The 13,167-nt window shown below is 42.5% G+C and overlaps 1 protein-coding gene across 3 annotated transcripts in view; it reads right to left on the reverse strand.

Moving 5' to 3' along the window:
• Window positions 1–13,167, reverse strand: part of AFAP1 (actin filament associated protein 1) — a 134,976-nt gene that overhangs the window by 54,197 nt on the left and 67,612 nt on the right. For 2 of the 3 annotated variants that reach the window (XM_073574544.1, XM_073574546.1), the window contains exon 4: window positions 310–418. In XM_073574544.1, coding sequence (XP_073430645.1) covers window positions 310–418 — 109 coding nt within the window. The remainder of the gene's footprint in view (window positions 1–309; window positions 419–13,167) is intronic. The other variant, XM_073574545.1, reaches the window with a different exon arrangement.

Genomic DNA, 13,167 nt, shown 5'->3' on the forward strand with positions numbered 1-13,167 from the left:
GGTGGTCAACGACTACATCATGAGGGCTCCGCTAAAGCCCCGGCGCCCTGTCCATCATATCTGGACAAGACCATGCGCTCTGAGCCACCACTGGAGGCATACGATATGGACAGAGGGATTCACCGTGAGGCTCGTGTGCGACTACGACACCAGGAGTACACAACGTATGCCACGATTGGTAAAACCTGAACTATGCCCTTAAAGGTGGGCAGAAGAAAACTGATGGCCACCAGTTGCCCACCACTGCTTTAAAAGGATACTGGTACATGAACACCTGTGGCTAGGTACTAACATAAATTAATAACTCACTGGAAGTTATGTACTCAGGGGCTTTACCAGGGCTTAGAGGCACAGCTTCTTCATAGTACCCTTCTGGAAGAGATGATGTCGGCAAAGGTGGGGGTCCATTGTCCGGAGGCTGGTACAACAAAAGATAGAAAACATTTAGAAATGTCTCAAGGATAGCCATAAAATACATAAAAAAAAAGGGGGTGGGGGTGGTCACCGACTTTATACAACATCATTCACATTATTCTATGAACAAAGCACATGCTTCCCGCTTCCAGATGAGTTAATCTCTTGCTTTTTTTCCTGCCCCTCCCCGTTCCTGAGATATGAACCTCTCTTCCATGTATCTAAATCTTAAGTAATCCTTTCAGCCAACAGGGCGTAGTCCTCGCATCTTCTCTGTGGGCGTCTTCCAGATGACCATACCCAAAGTAAGCTGAAACTTTATTTTTTTTATGTGTTGGAAAACAGCATCATAATGAAAATTAAGCTAGGATGAGGGGACATTATACAAAGAAGGGGCCAAAACCAGGGGATATTATTACAAGAAGGGTCCAGGATGAGGACTTTATTGTATGGAGGGTAAACACATATGCCCTTTATAGGATCTAGAATGCTACAAAGGCTCAAAAATCTGACCAACATGAAGGTGGGGACCAAGGTGAAAATTTTGCACTGGGGCCCATTGGACTCTAGTTACTCCAGTAAAGAGAACAATTGTAATCTTAATATAAACTCGGCACCGCTCTCAACCAAGGGATAGGACTGGCACTGTGGCTAAACGAAAAGTGAAGGCAACTCAGGTGCAATGCCTAATACGGCTTCTTCACAAGCCACAAATGAACTTATGATTGATGAAGATCCCTGAGGTCGGATCCCCAGCGATCACGACACAGACGCCTCAGTAACACCCGTAGCTGGTAGGATTAGCGCCCGTGCACCTATACCTGGTCCCATCACGCGATATGGTTTATGATAGGCACTCTGGTCACCACCAACATGCAGTATTTTAATTTTACAAATAGTAATGTTTTTCTAGGAATTTATAGCGAAAAGAGACCCTAAACGCATTCTTACAGTAAAGGCCCCCAACATAAAGTTTTACTTTACATAGCACAAAATGCAAACTCCTAGATGCAGGGCTCACCCCCGGAGCAAGGAAAGCCCATTCATAATTAATTTGTAAATTAATATTTTACGTAAGTCTCCCCCTGTTTTCTCCTATGTGGAAGTCATAGCGAACTCTAGTAAGGAAGGAAATGAAACACAAATGGTTCATGTCTGAGTCAGATACCTTTACACCGATGGTTACTACAGGGCTGGGCCGAGCTGCGCTCTTCGCCAATGTCAACACAGATGGAATCAATTTACGATTGTGCTAGTTGTTCTTTCGAGCTGTCTAGAAATGTTTCTCTGCCTAGAAGTCTGTCGTGGAAAAGTCCGTATCGCAAAACACCATTTCGTAATTACTGGAACCTAAAGAACCAAGACGAATACCGGCGAGAGATAAAACTCACAGATTGGCGGCTCTCCGGTTTACCATGCCTGATTTTATGCCCCATTTATTAACACAGGGCGATCCTCTATTCAGGAGTCTATTCTCTTAAAGAGTGGAGGCAAAGAGCGAGCCTTGTTCTGGAGGACCAGTCCTGTTTTATATGGTTGATTCATTAAAGCATCACTCCGGCGCTGGAGTGGTGTCACCAACCAAGTTCCCTCATACTTACCGGTCACTGTCTTCATCTTTTATCAGCGCTGATCCCATCGGTCTTCTTCTGGCTGTGTCAAATCGCTCCGGTGTTTGCTGGGCGAACCGGAACTAAATGCAAGTCGATGAGAGGCAGAATAAGGGCAGCACGAAGGTCTCAGAGACTTACGCTGAGATCACGAGCTTGGTACCTCTGACTTCTGCTTAGTCAGAAGATTCTGTCTTAAGACGGTGGCGCGGGACAGGAGTGGAGCTGGGAAGAGTTGAAGACGGTGGCTGATACGTATAATACTGGGGTCAGGGGATTTTGATTAGTAGCACCAGTACAGAGCTGAAATAAAAAAAGTAATGTTGAAGTGGTGCTTTAATTTGTGTAAATTTCACTTGTGGAGGTGCTGTACAAAAACCGAAGGGCTTGCTGCCAGGTCTCTCTGATCTCTGGTATCCCCTAAAGAGCATTATAATGCTATCAAATAATAATAATCTATTTATATAATTGCCTTGTAATGTTTTCATTTCCTGTTCTGTCCAGATGTCACCGTATCCCAGAATTCCAAGCGGAGGAAGTTCACCGACCGCCATATTTGGACACCTAAGTGATGGGTGTCTCAATATTGTTGTTATTATTATACATTTATATAGCACCTTACATGTGAAAAGGAGAAATATAGACAAGTACAATAAACTTATAAGACAAGGGACACACAAGTACAGAAGGAGAGAGGACCCTGCCCGCAGGGGCTCACAGTCTACAGGAAACTGCTGCTGGTACCAACCTATTGCGCGGTACCACCAGCGGAACACCGACGCACCACACACACACTCTACATGCCGTACGCACCACACTCACGCAGCCTCTTGCGCGGTACCACCAGCAGAACACCGTCACATTGCAACTGCGCAAATTTCACTCAGGCACATTGAATCATTCGGCTGATCCTGGCAGCAGATGCAGGCAGAGGAATCCGGTCACATTAAAGGGGTTTTCCCACGAACGGAAGTTCATTTTAAAAATTGTCTGTATCTGATCATGTACGGAGCATACCACATCTCCTGGGCAGGGGAGGAAGCAAAAGACAATATTGACATTACAGCAGGGGATCACAGAGGATTCATTTTGTGAGCTAAAATATTTCACTGACTATTTTTAAACAATATTTTACCTCTCAAAGTGTGCCCTCTGCGATCTCCTGCTTTAATGTCAGTATTGTCTTTTGCTTCCTCCCCTGCCCAGGAGCTGTGGTATGTTCTGTACACGGTCAGACACAGGGGTGAGACAGACAGAGCACAGGGAGGAGACAGCTCAAACGGGACAGCACATGAGGGGAGAACACAGCACAGGAAGGAGAGAGACAGCAGACAAGGGGGATAGCACATGGGGTAGATAGGTCAAAGAAGAGAGCACAGACGGGAGAAGTTAGCACATGGGGAAAGAGACAGTGGATAGGGGGAGAGATTCTCAACGCTGCAAAGCCTGCCCCCATCGTGACATTACCGCCCTCCCGATGCGATAGCATAGGGCCTCTATCTAGTTATAATTATAATTATTAAAGGATTATCCAAAGTAGAGGGCTACTTAAAGACGTTTTCTAAGACTGACCTACTGATGACCTGTCATCATTATCAAAACTCAGTGTGGGGTCAGACATCGGGCATCCCCATCAATCAGATGTTTCTGCAAGTAAATGGCGATCTGTTCGTCTATCTCTCGAGTCATGGCAACTTGATGGATGTCCACTAGTTAGGAAGATCAATCTTGTGCAAACCTAGATCGGTTCATCAGGGTCTTCTCCACCATTATCTTGATAGTACATGCCACAATCACACCTATCCTCAAAAAGCCATCCCTTGACCCGAGCGCTATGTCCAGCTATCGCCCCATATCTTCGTTCCCATTTGCTTTCAAACACCTTGCATCTAACTCGCTCTTCGACAACCTACAATCCGGCTTCGGCCCCCACCATTCCACTGAGACTGCCCTGACCAAACTTATTAATGACTTACTCACAGCCAAAGCTAACAGACAATTCTCTATACTCCTCCTTCTAGACCTGTCCTCTGCCTTCGACACAGTCGACCACTGCCTCCTACTACATATCCTCTATTCCTTTGATGTCAAAGACCTTGCCTTATCCTGGATCTCCTCATACCTTACCAACCGCACATTTAGCGCTTCCTACTCCCATACTACTTCATCATCTCGCCCCCTCTCTGTTCGTGTTCCTCAAGGCTCTGTTCTAGGACCCCTTCTCTTCTCAATCAATACCCTTGGCCTGGGACAAATCAAAGTCCTATGCCTTCCAGTACCATCTATATGCTGATGACACTCAGATCTACCTCTCTGTCCCAGATGTCACCTCTCTGCTCTCCAGAATCCCAGAGAGTGTCTATCAGCCATATCCTCCTCCTTCTCCTCTTGCTTCCTCAATCTCAATGTGGACAACTCTGAACTAATTATCTTTCCTCCATCTCACATACCTTCCCTACCTGATCTATCACAATAAAAGAATCCACACTTTTCCCTGTCCTGGTAATCCGCTGCCTCGGAGTAACCCTTGACTCTGCCCTGTCCTTCAAACCACACATCCAAGCTCTCGCCACCCCCTGTCACCTCCAGCTGAAAAATATTTACAAAATCAGTCCTTTCCTCAACCCTCACTCTACCAAAATGCTTGTGCATGCCCTAATCATCTCCCGCCTCGACTACTGCAACATCCTCCTCTGTGGCCTACCTTCTAACACTCTCGCACCCCTCCAGTCCATCCTTAACTCTGCTGCCTATTTAATCTCTCTCCTCGCTACACTCCTGCTTCCCCTTTCCAAATCCCTTCACTGACTCCCAATTTCCCAGCGTATCCAATTTAAACTACTAACTCTAACCTACAAAGCCATCCATAAACTTTCTCGTCCATATATTTCCAAACTAATCTCTCTATATCTTCCCTCACGTAATCTCCGGTCCTCCCAAGATCTCCTTCTCTCCTCCACGCTTATTCGCTCCTCACCCAATTGCCTCCAAAGACTTCTCCTGAATTTCCCTCATCATCTGGAATTCTGTGCCCCAACATGTCCGACTATCCACCACATTTTTATCCATCAGACGGAACCTGAAAAGCCATCTCTTCAAAAACGCTTAAAACCAGTAATGACCACACAGCCACCTCAACACCTTCGCAGCTATTGCAACCCCCAACCTACTGTCTCCTTCGCCATAATCCTGTAGCATGTAAGCTCGCAAGGGCAGGGTCCTCTTCCCTCTGTATCAGTCTGTCATTCTTACGGTAGTTTTGTTTACTGTAAGTGATATTTGCATTTTGATGTAACCCCGTCTCATGTACAGCACCATGGAATTAATGGTCCTATATAAATAATAATAATGATAATAAATAGTATCAAGCCATTGAGTTGCTGAACTTCCTCTTCACCTTGTTCCTTCTATTCTTCCGACCATGATGATCTTAGAATCATAGAATCTAAGAGTTGGAAGGGACCTCCAGGGCCATCTGGTCCAACCCCCTGCTCAAAGCAGGATTCGCTAAATAATCCCAGTCAGATGTCTGTCCGGCCTCTGTTTGAAGATTTCCATTGAAGGAGAACTCACCACTTCTTGTGGCAGCCTGTTCCACTCATTGATCACTCGGTCAAAAAGTTTTTTCTAATATCTAATCTGTGTCTCCTCCCATTCAGTTTCATCCCATTGCTTCTAGTCTTTCCTTGTGCAAATGAGAATAAAGATGATCCTTCTACAATGTGACAACCCTTTAGATATTTGCAGACAGCTATTAAGTCTCCTCTCAGGCTTCTCTTTTGCAAACTAAACATTCCCAAAACATTCCCACATTCCCTGCAACATTTCCTCATAAGACAGGGTTTGCAGACCGGTCACCATTCTGGTAGCTCTTTTCTGAACTTGCTCCAGTTTGTTGATGTCTTTTTTAAAATGTGGTGCCCAAAACTGGTCACAATATTCCAGATGAGGCCTGACCAAAGAGGAGTAGAGGGCAATAATGACTTCACGTGATCTAGACTGTATGCTTCTGTTAATACATCCTAGAATTGCATTTGCCTTTTTTGCTGCTGCATCACACTGTAGACTCATTCAGTCTGTGATCTATTAGTATACCCAAGTCTTTTTCACATGTGCTGTCACTTAGCCCTATTCCTCCCATTCTGTAAATGCTTTTTTCATTTTTTTTGCCCAGATGTAGTACTTTGCATTTTTCCCTGTTAAAAACCATTCTGTTAGTTGCTGCCCACTTCTCCAGTTTATTTATATTTTTTTGAATCCTCTGCTATCCCTCCAAGTTTTGTGTCATCAGCAAATTTAATCAGTTTACCCTCAATTCCTTCATCTAAATCGTTGATAAAGATGTTGAACAATACAGGGCCCAGGACAGAGCCCTGTGGTACCCCACTTGAGACATTCTTCCAACTGGATGTGCAGCCATTTACGACCACTCTTTGGGTCCGATCACTAAGCCAGTTATCAATGCACCTAACAGTTGCCTTGTCCATTCCATACTTAGTCATTTTTTCAATAAGGATTGTATGAGATACTTTGTCAAATGCTTTGCTGAAGTCAAGATACAGTATATCTACAGCATTTCCTTGATCCACCCAATCAGTGATTCCGTCATAGAAGGAAATTAAGTTAGTCTGACATGACTTATTAGTTACAAACCCATGCTGACTCTGTTTAATCACTTCATTCTTATCCAGGTACTGACATACATGTTGTTTAATAATTTGTTCAAAGATCTTTCCTGGTATAGAAGTCAGACTCACCGGCCTATAGTTGCCTGGGTCCACCTTCTTCCCCTTTTTGAAGATAGGAACAACATTTGCTCTTCTCCAGTCTTCTGGGACTTCTGTTCTCCAAGAATTTTTAAAGATTAGGAAAGGGGTTCAAAAATTTCTTCTGCTATCTCCTTCAGTACTCTGGGGTGTAATTCATCTGGACCTGGAGACTTGAATTCATTTAGGTTAGGTAAGTGTTTCCTCACTATCTTTCTGTTTATAGATATCCTGGATTCTTTTATTCCCTTAATAGGACAATGAATAACAGTTGATGTTACATTTCCTTTCTGAGAGAAAACAGATGCAAAATAGGAATTTAAAAGTTCGGCCTTCTCAACATCCTGTCTTACCATTTCATCATTTTCATCCTGTAAAAATCCTATGGCATCTTTGACTTTTCTTTTACTTTTGTCATATCCCCAAAATCCTTTATTATTGCTTTTGACATCTCTTGCAAGCCTCAATTCATTGTCCGCTTTAGATAATCTGATTTGTACCCTGCAGGTTCTGCAGACAGCATTATATTCTTCTTTAGATATGCCTCCCTCTTTCCATTTTATAAACATTTCTTTCTTCCTTTTTAGCATGTGCTTAAGTTCTGTGTTCATCCATCATGGTTTCCTTAAATGCTTCCTATTCTTCCCTCTTTTCGGAATTGTTAATAATTGTGCTTTGAGAATTTCATTTTTCAAGATTTCCCATCCTTCCTGGACATTTTTGTCTTTAAGGATATCCAGCCATTGGATCCCTCCAATTCTCTTTCTGAATCCCTTAAAATCTGCCTTTCTGAAATCTAACCTTGAAGTCTGAGTCTTCACAGGTCTTCCTCCTCTACTTATCCAAAATTCTAAAATAGCATGGTCGCTACCTCCTAGGGTCCCAGCCACTTTTACCTCCTCAACCATTTCCTCCCTGTTTATAAGGATTTGATCCAAGGTAGCAGTTCCCCTTGTTTTCTCCCCTACCTTTTGGAAGATAAAGTTGTCAGCAAGAGAGGATAAGAATTTCCTTGACCTGTTAGTTTTGCCTGAGAGAGATTCCCAACAAATGTCTGGATAGTTGAAATCTCCCATGACAACTATGTCATATTTTTTGGAGAACTTGGCCATTTGATGCATAAAGAGTTCATCCATATCTTCAGCTTGCACAGGCGGCCTGTAGTAAATGCCTACAATGGTGTTCTTTCTATTGTTCTGTCCTTGTATTCTTACCCAGTTTCCACAGAACTCTCAGTCTCTGAAGCTTCAATCTCTGTGCAGATATACGCGTTTCTAACATACAATGTGACACCCCCTCCTCGTTTATCAAGTCTGTTTCTTGCAAATAAGTTGTATCCTTCTAGCCTTGTATTCCAATCATGTGTATCGTCCCACCAAGTATCAGTGATTCCAATGACATCATATTTCTTTTCCTGCGTTAGTAGTTCCAATTCTCCTTGTTTGTTGCCCATGCTTTGTGCATTAGTATAGAAACACTTTAGTTTGTGATTGTTTTCTCTTTCTCCATTAATTTTATTATTTAGATTCTTTTGTCTTTGTTCTTCCTTCCCACTTCAATAGCATTTGTCAGGTGTATGGCTTTTTCTGGTCTTTTGCTTCCCTTCCCACGTTGTTCTACTTTAAAGCTCTCCTTACAAGTGTAGCAAGGCGACTTCCAAATACTTGTTTTCCAGTCTTCGTAAGGTGCACCCCATCTCTAGCAAGTAGTCCATCGTATAGGTAATTCACTCCGTGATCCAGAACTCCAAATCGTTGCTGACAGCACCATCGACGTAGCCAGTTGTTCACCTGCAGAATCTTATTCCACCTCCTTGTTCCATGGCCATCCACTGGGAGGATGGAAGAGAAGACCACCTGCGCTCCCAGTTCTTTCACTTTCTTGCCTAAGTTTTCAAAGTCTCTGCAGATGGTTTCCAGGTCGTTTCTTGCAGTGTCATTTGTCCCCACATGTAGTAGCAGGAATGGGTAGTCATCTGTAGGTTATTTCTTCAGTGATTGTCCAGCTACAAACTACTTCAGAGAAGAGTGGAGCAGCAGAACCTGGGGACAACAAGGACGCAGTGTACGGAATCTGCTCTTTCAGCTCTGGACGCTGCTTACATCCGTCAGGTCCACCAGGGTCTTCTCCGCCGTTATCTTGATAGTATCAAGCTATTGGGTTGCAGGTCTTCCTCTTCGCCTTGTTCCTTCTATTTTTCTGACCATGATGTCCTTCTTCAGTGATTGTCCAACTACTAACCACTTCAGAAAGGAGCCAAGCAGCAGAACGTGGGGACGACAAGGACGCAGTGTATGGAGTCTGCTCTTTCAGCTCTGTACCTGGCTTTCATCCGGCAGCCACAGGGCCGATTACCTAAGACACCTGGCACCTCCACCAATCAGATACTGATGGGCCTATCCAGGGGATAGTACATCAATATGCCAGTCATGGATATCCCCTCACAATATAGGTTGAAAGCACATTTATGGTTGAAACCTTTAAACTATGTGAACACCGAGAATTTGCAGCAGATTTTTCTGCTGCAAATAGTCAGTGTTGGCTGGGAAAAAAAAACTATGTAAAATACTGGCGTTTTTGCAGCGTTTTTACTTACGTTATTTCACATTAGTTGAATGGGTGAAAAATGCTGCAAAACCCAGAAAAAAATTGACACGCTGCAGATTTGATAGAAATACTTGCTGCCGGCACTGTAAAACGCTATGTTTTAGACACATATAAAAAAAAAAACACAGAAAAAACAGATTGTGAACAGCTTACATGGTGGGAAACTGATGGACTTTTGGGATTTGCGTTTTGTGGCGAGAAGAGAGTATGATCACTTCATCAAATGGTCATTTATGCAAAGCACTGACGGCCGATGTGCAACTGTTCAGCCATGAAACGATAGTCTGTCCTCCATAACAAATCTGGGAAATATTACCAAATCAGTTTGAAAGAATGGACAACCCTATTTGGAGACAGGTTGGTATAAAGGTGTGTTTATAGTGGCTGAGTGCTACTTGCATGCCGTTTAAAAAAAAAAAAAAAAATTTTGCGTGAGAGTAAGAGAGCATGTCAGAGACATCCTAAATGCCGCAAAATGTCAATCACTGGAACAGCTTAAGCCTATGCCTCGACATTTCAAACAGGCATATGGCTGTAACAGTAGTTTATTACGGGTTCGAGGGATTGACCATGTCATTTCCGATAAACGTAGGGGGGATACAAAGAAAAAATTGGCTCAACTTGAGACACAATGGATTGTCAAGGTGCATTGTGTTCGCCCTAAAGGACTTAATGAGGTCCTTAGCTTTGTTCCTTTTCTGTGATTTTTGTGTTGTCTTTGTATTGTATTTTAATTCTCACTTTTCTTTATTTTAGTTTCTGTTTTTTTCTGAAGGCCCTCAACATTAAGGACTTTTTCATTCCGGACTCCCTTTGGTGTTGGATATTATACTTGCCTTTTATTCACCATCTTTCCATTATATTATACTTGCTAATATATTCACTAAGCTGCATAGCACATTTCAAACATTATATTTTGTGATTTCACATACAGGGATTATTTAGCTATTGCACGTTAATGTATGTTTGGTACAATTTATATATATAGTGTATTCTTTACACATGTATTCTTGTATTTGCATTATTTCATTTACATTTGCCTTTATTAACACTTTTTTTTTATATTTGCATGTGCTTGCGTATATGTGTGCACACTTCCGCATGTGCGCTCTATGCTTGCATGCGGTTCTGTGTAGGCATGCGCGCAGGTGCATGTTTTCTATATATAATGATTATTAGTCACTGCACGTAATTGTATGTTTTGTATAATTTTTTATATATACATGTCTAATGTAAATTTATATATGTATTTTTCACATTTATATCTATTTTTTATACCTATTTTTATGGGGGGGTTTTTTGACATGTGTGCGTGTGTGGATGCACACTCCCATATGTGGGCTTGCGCTTACATGCGGTTCTGTGTAGGCATGCACGCCTCACACGTCTTTAACGTGTATATTTTGGCACTTCATCACTGCAATGTCCTTCACTATGATGGCCTTTTTTATCGTTTGTTATTTTTATTGTATGGGCATAATAATTATTTGTTTTTATATATTGGAGATCATTCTCCTTGGTTTGTTTACTTCTCTTTATTATTCCATCTTTAAATCAGTTTTTGAGTGATCTCCCTCCTCAGGTTTCCTCCACCTGCTTTGGCTATTATTCACTCACACTGATTGTTAGAAATAGCCAGGCAACCAAACATTTGCACTATATACCCAGCTTTCTGATTTTTCGTCCCCGTTTGGTTTTACAACTGTTCATTTATTTCTTGCTGGATATCACGTGATGCGGGGAGCGCTTCCTGTTGAAGGTGCTGACTCGTTGTCATGGTCACACGTCTCCTCCGGTGCCGCAGGCTTTGCCTCCGCCTAGCAGTGACGTCCTGCTGGTGGGGGCGTGTCTGTGACGTCAGACGCCGGGTCCATTGCCTCTGACTCACCGCCATTCGTCCGGAAGCGCCGCATTCTCGCTGCTCTGAAAGATTTCCGCCCACCAGCACATAAAAACCAGCTGATTAGACTCTAACATCACGCCATCTGAAGAAGCGAAACGCGCGTAGGGGTCCCGCAGTCCACACAACAGAAAGGTTGGTATTTTCTTACACACTTATCTATTCCTGACATATATTTACCTCTGGCTCTATCTCCTTCAGTGTCTATTGTCTCTTACATCGGCTAGCAGCCTCTTTGTCTGTGATTACCAGTGGTCCCTACCCAGGGCTGTGGAGTCGGAGTCGGAGAGTCGGAGTCGGTGCTCATTTTGGTGGAGTCGGAGTCGGAGTTGGAGTCGGTATAAAATGGACCGACTCCGACTCCTAAAATATATAATAAATTGGGTACAGTAATTCAATGCAGGATGTGCTGAATATTTTTTCATAGGAGTTTGGGAAAGTTATGAAATGTCCTATAAATGGCTGTTCTATTCCTGATCTAAGGCTACATTCACACACAACGTTTTTCCTGTGTTTTTTGAGGATACGTTTTTCAGCTGCAAAAGCTGATCATCTTTTTAAAAAACTGCATCACCTGAAAGGTTTTTGAGCTCATCGATAATGTTTTCAATAGCAAAAGCAGATTAGAAATCTGCTCTATCTATATATCCATTTATCCATATCTGTCTATCCATATCGTATCTGTACCAAAAAGAATGAAAACCGGGTAGTACACCAATATATATCCTGTTCTATCTAAATATCTTGATTATTGGATCATAAAAATGATTAAATGTCTGAGGTTCACATTGTACTACAATAAATTTTTCACTTAAATATAAGCAATATGTGTGGGAGTCGGAGTCGTGGAGTCGGAGTCGGTGTAAGGGAAATTGAGGAGTCGGAGTCGGAGTCGCAGGTTTGGCTTACCGACTCCACAGCCCTGTCCCTACCTTAGGATTACTTGCATTATACACATTTTGCTTTACATTGATAGATTTACTTATCTCCCTCAGATACTAGCTGTGAGTGACATAGGATTATATATTCCTTTTTATGTACTTGGCCTAGTCCTAGTTTTGGACTATTCTCATGCACTATAGGTGAATATTGAGAAGATATTGTGTGCTTTTGTATTTAAGGGATAACATAGAGAGCCATTTTTTGTTACCTTTATATGCCTTTGCTCAGATATTGCAATTTGTACCATTCCCTATACCTGCGTGTGGCAACTGGGTGTCGCGGATTCCCTCATTTCTAACTTCATAACTAATTTTTCCTAAAATTGTATTTTATTCCATTTTGTATAACAATAACATTTTATATTTTATTAATTGCTCCTGGTTCCATTTTTCTTTGGTTTATTTACAGATTGTTTAAAAGCCTGATCAAACAAGGCATAAATCCCTTTCGTGTGCACAGAACGATCGTTAAAAAGAATATTTTCCCCTCGGAAGCAAGTTTCCTGTTTACACAGGATGATGCAACGTGAGCTTAAAAATCATTTCAACCAAAGAAGGAACATTTTGCTCATTGGCAGCATTTGTAGACACACATGAGAATATCTAGGAAAGCCCATTGCCGATAATAATTGGCCAGTGGAAAGGCAATGTTGGCAGTGTGTATAATGTGTATGGGAGACCCCGACAAGTTATTGTGGAGGGGAAATATCGATTCGGCATGCCAGATTTCTCTCCTGGAGGTAAGCTGCCGCCATTATTTGTCTGACAGTCATCTAATGTGAATACCTGGCTTATGTGTGACTGCTGGTCGCTCCGACCATCGGCTGCCAGGTGAAGAGAGACCGTAGTGTACTCGCTAATGTAGGAGATCCTAGCCAAGTAATCCTCATTTATAGCCCAATTCTTCAAAAACCCTTTTTTAGGAACAG

This window comes from Dendrobates tinctorius, unplaced genomic scaffold, assembly GCF_039654945.1.
Source record: "Dendrobates tinctorius isolate UK_male_01 unplaced genomic scaffold, ASM3965494v1 ptg000039l, whole genome shotgun sequence".
NCBI lineage: Eukaryota > Metazoa > Chordata > Amphibia > Anura > Dendrobatidae > Dendrobates > Dendrobates tinctorius.